Genomic DNA, 4,551 nt, shown 5'->3' with positions numbered 1-4,551 from the left:
GACAGTGAGCTTATCCTCTAAAAGCCTAACGAACACACTTATTTTTCAGTCTTCCTACATAGAATCGAATCCCTGAAGATTTTAGAGGGAGGACATATATGGCTGATGGGGGTAGACAGATGCAAATGGCAGGAACATGAGGTTAGGGAATATTTCTATAAAATGGGCCACTGTGCTAATCCCCAAATGCTTTATTTTCCAAGAAGCAATTTTCCTTCAGCGCTGCCTGGATTAAGTGGAAAAGGTATGTCACATTTCTTGGCAAACTACCTGCTACCTGCAAGAGAAATGCAGGCCCCAAATAATGGTAAGAGAATCCCAGTTACCCTGAAGGGGGAGACTTTTGTGATCCCTTTTCACAGACCCTTGTCTGGTCCCCTTTCACAGACCAGATCCTGAAACTCAGAGAGATAAAGATAATTCCTCCTAACTGTAAAATCTGTCAGAATTATAATCAATTAGAACTGGTCAGCTTGTGCCAAAGTAACCTAGTCAGCAGGGCACTGGAGACTTAAAAGGCTGATTTCATCTGGCTGTCAGTCAAAAGTCGATAGATGGACCTGGGTAGGACTCTGAAAACTCCTCTGGGTTCCCCCATAAACTGGAGTACAGGAGAAGAACACTGTCCCTCTCTTCTCTGAGAGGACCCACTCTCTCTCTTTAGAGTGTTCCTTTTCCTATCCCTTCAATAAATGTAAGGCCGTGACCCTGAGCCACATGTCTGAAATCTTTCTGACTTAATGGCAAGAGAGTCAAGAGAGAGACACGGATGTCAGTGGCTACAATTTGAAGTCCCTCCGTTTCTGAAGTTTTACAAAGAGGAATGACTCCAGCTAAATAGTATCAAGAGCTCCAAGGCAGCTATTTCAACCCCCAGGTTTATAGCTTTAGCCTTGCCCACCAAGAAGAGACCCTCTATGTCTTGGCCGTCCAATGGCCCAGGTCCCCTTAGACCTGTCCAGATCATCAGGGTGAGGGCCATCAGGTTTCCTCCTCTGTGCTACCCTGTCCTTATATTTATTGGCTTGGTCGCTGGTTTTAACAGGCAAGCAGTCGGTAGCGGTTTCAGCTGTCCACCAGGGGACACGTTACAACGGGTGGCGGTGGCTTGCTTCACAGGAAGTCCCACTGTGGGCATGGTCTCACGTTAAGCCCAACGGGCCTCGCCTGATAATTCATTTAATTTTGGAAAGGGGCAGTTCCTGTGGTAAAAGCTATCCCTCGGGTTCACTTTAGGCTGCCCTCCAACGGCCCTACTCTGGCTTTCCTTCCTGAATGTCCCGGGAGCGCCGGGACGAGGCTGAGCCAACCCGGGGCAGAAGGCACTCTTTCCTGCCGAGCTGGGGCGGGGGCGGGCGCGGCGCCAGCACCGCAAAGAACGGCTTCCAGAGGCGGTGTAGGCGGATGCTACTTATAGTTCCCTCTTTCCTGGTTACGTGCGTGCACGCAGCCACCAAAACCTTCACCCACGACTGCCGCTTTTCCAGAGGGATTAAAGAGTTTGGCACGGTGGCGGACTACGTGTCAGCCCATGCGAGTCTCATGGCGGCCGCTGAACCCCAACCCGGGTTAAAATCTTTCCCACCCACTTCCTTCACGGCGCATGCGTATTGGGACTCTTTTTGGGAGGACAAAGGCTCCGCCCCCAAGTGGGCGGGTCCAGAACCGCCTGAGCCGGCCAATCGGCGAACAGACTCGCATTTCCTGCCCCTTCTCCCCCTTCAGCTAGTTTTGTAGGGTTCCGGGTCGCACGTGTTAATGTTTGTGTACGTGCAGCGGCAGCAGCAGGCCTGGTAAAGTTCCCGCAGCTGAGGGTTAGGCTGCTGGGGCGCGGGAGCAAAGGACCCGCCCGCTAGCCCCGGCAGTCTTTAAATTCTCGCGCACTTGGGCTGCCCTGTGCACTCACCTGCTAGTCTGCAGCGAGTGTCCCACCTCTCTACGCTTCCGAGAGAGACTCTTGTCCACTGCTTTAGACGGGAGATGTTGTTGCTTGATTGCGATCTGGAGGTGAGACTTGGACTCTTTTGTCCCGGCAGACTAAAGTTACTAGATGTCTCTCTTCTCTGGAGCGCCAGCGAGTTTGACAGGAGCGGACTGCTGAGCGCTGCCAAATCAAGCCTTGCTAGAGTTGGAAGGGTTTTTGCAGTGGGAAAGATTTCCAACCCCTGAGAGGTCTCAGGACTGAACAAGGAGATAGACGGGTATTGAATCTGTTCTCTTCCCACAGGTGGATAGCCTGAAGTATTTGCTGGAGGCGGGGGCTTCTGTCAATGCACCCCCGGATCCTTGGGAGCAGTCGCCTGTCCACTTGGCCGCAGGTGGCGGCCTTGTTTACTTTCTTCTCTGGCAGCTGCAAACAGGTGCTGATCTCAACCAACAGGTAACTAGGTAACTGTTGCTGTGTACAGCCCTCCCCTCCACCGCAAATCCACAAACATTTCCTAGCTGCTAGAACATTCAGTTGTTTCAGTTGTTACAGTTGTTACAGACAGGTCTGTAGCATGACTGTAGCAGAAGTATGCGAGATACATATATAAAACTTTCTAGTATCTATGTTAAAATAGAATGAAACGAGGTTAATTTTAGTCATTTATCATGATTTATCTGAGGTGTAATTTCACTGTCTAATCAATATGAAACAATTATTAACTTTTACATTTTCTTTTTCATATATTTCACTATCTGGTATGTATTTTACTCTTACAGCAAATCTCAATTCAATATAGCTACATTTCATAGCCATTAGTAGCTATTAGCTATAACATTGGACAACATAAGTTTGTGGTTTATTTCAACAGAATTGCTACATTTCAAAAGCCTCAATATAGCAACTGAAATAATACTCGGGAGGCAAGCTCACAACCTTTACAGTTTTCTACAGACCTTAAATTTTTTGACATCTGTAGAACTTATTTTGTTTGTATTCACTTAAATTTTAGTGTGTGGATGTGGTTATATACATTTTTTATTAATGAAAACTTTGTATTAAATAGCATGCTAAGGGAAAAGTTTTTAAATTTAAAAATTCAGTCCATGTAATGAAGTTCTAACTGGCTTCTTCAAATAGCTGATATTAGACTTCACTTAACAGCTTTTATAGTTTTGGGGACTAAAATGTGCCCTCTTAACCTAAAGGATGTTTTGGGAGAAGCTCCACTCCACAAGGCAGCGAAAGTTGGAAGCCTGGAATGCCTTAGCCTGCTTGTAGCCAGTGATGCCCAAATTGAGTAAGTATAAAATCAGTGGCTTCAAATTTTGTTTTCTTCGATTAAAGTAATCAGACTCCTCAAGCTTAAGAACATGATTTTGAAAATAATGCTTACCTAATTGGTAATTTAGTGTTATTTAAATGTTTATCTAAGCTATTAGTGATATCTAATACTATCAATTGGAGTAAGTGAAAAAAAATAGATCCTAAGCAATGACAGGTGCAATTCTGTTCTTTATAGCAGTATTCCACTTTTTCTCATTGACTACATTTGGGTACTCATACACTGTATTAAACACCAAATACTCTTGCGTTCATTCAACAATGAAATATAAATACAATGGAGTGCCCATTCTGGGCTGAATTTTCGAGCCACTAAGGATACAACAGTGAGCAAAAGCAAAATTTCCCTCAGCGTCCTTTACAAGTTTATGCGTGTGCCTGCTAGGGATCGAACACAGGACCTCCACTGAGCTACACACCCCCAGTTTAATATTGCTTTGATTTTTGCCGCCGACATTGGTATAAGTCCCAAATTCCTTTATTAAAGAGATATAAATAAAAAGACCAAACAATTATCAATTTTTATTTAATTCAATTTTTGTCTAATTTCAGTTTATGTAATAAGAATGGGCAAACAGCTGAAGATCTTGCTTGGTCATGTGGATTTCCGGAATGTGCTAAGTTTCTTACAACAATTAAATGTATGCAGACAATAAAATCAAATGAACAATCTGACGGGGATCACTGTGTTCCAAAGTTCAGACAGAAACGAAGTTTTGGAAGTACAGAAAATACAAATGGGAAAAGGAGGTGCTGGTAAGTCACTTATAGCTGATTCTTCCTTTCTTACTCAAGATTCTCTTTTCTAGCATAGAATTTATTGTTTCACTTAAATATTGATATTCTTATTTCTAGGATTATCTCTTCATTAATATTTTAATACTGATTATAGTTTACTACTACTACTACTAGATTCTAGAGACTAACATTTATTCTGCATAGTGGAAATTTGGGGAGAAAACATTTTTTTAAAAATGTTTTTAATGCTAACATATTTTTTGAAAACAGATGTCATGTTGGTTATGAAGCCACATGAAGAAGGGATTCATCCATGCAGATGTACAAGTGATGGCTTTTGGCATACTGTATGTGTCTAAACTTCTGAGAAGGAGGAAAACTTTCTTCCAAGTGAAGAGAATATTTAAGAATACATGTATTTACATGCCTGTAATATTTTGGTTGTGCATGTTGTCTTTTTATGTTATTAAAGGAATGTCTAAAGAATAAACTGTGCAATAGTTATTATGTTTGCAAAAGGTAATAGTTCAATATCAAACTAC

General features: G+C 43.0%; 1 protein-coding gene across 1 annotated transcript; it reads left to right on the top strand.

Moving 5' to 3' along the window:
* Window positions 1–1,728: 1,728 nt before the first annotated feature.
* On the top strand, window positions 1,729–4,457 carry Ankrd37 (ankyrin repeat domain 37). Its single transcript, XM_026389496.2, has 5 exons — window positions 1,729–2,007; window positions 2,228–2,380; window positions 3,136–3,227; window positions 3,824–4,027; window positions 4,280–4,457. Coding segments are annotated over exons 1-5 (477 nt in total). The 5' UTR covers window positions 1,729–1,980; the 3' UTR covers window positions 4,281–4,457.
* Window positions 4,458–4,551: the final 94 nt, after the last annotated feature.

This window comes from Urocitellus parryii, chromosome 14 (genome assembly GCF_045843805.1).
Source record: "Urocitellus parryii isolate mUroPar1 chromosome 14, mUroPar1.hap1, whole genome shotgun sequence".
NCBI classification, from domain to species: Eukaryota; Metazoa; Chordata; class Mammalia; order Rodentia; family Sciuridae; genus Urocitellus; species Urocitellus parryii.
Note: the sequence above shows the minus strand (reverse complement) of the source record. Positions and strands in the feature narration are given on the sequence as shown.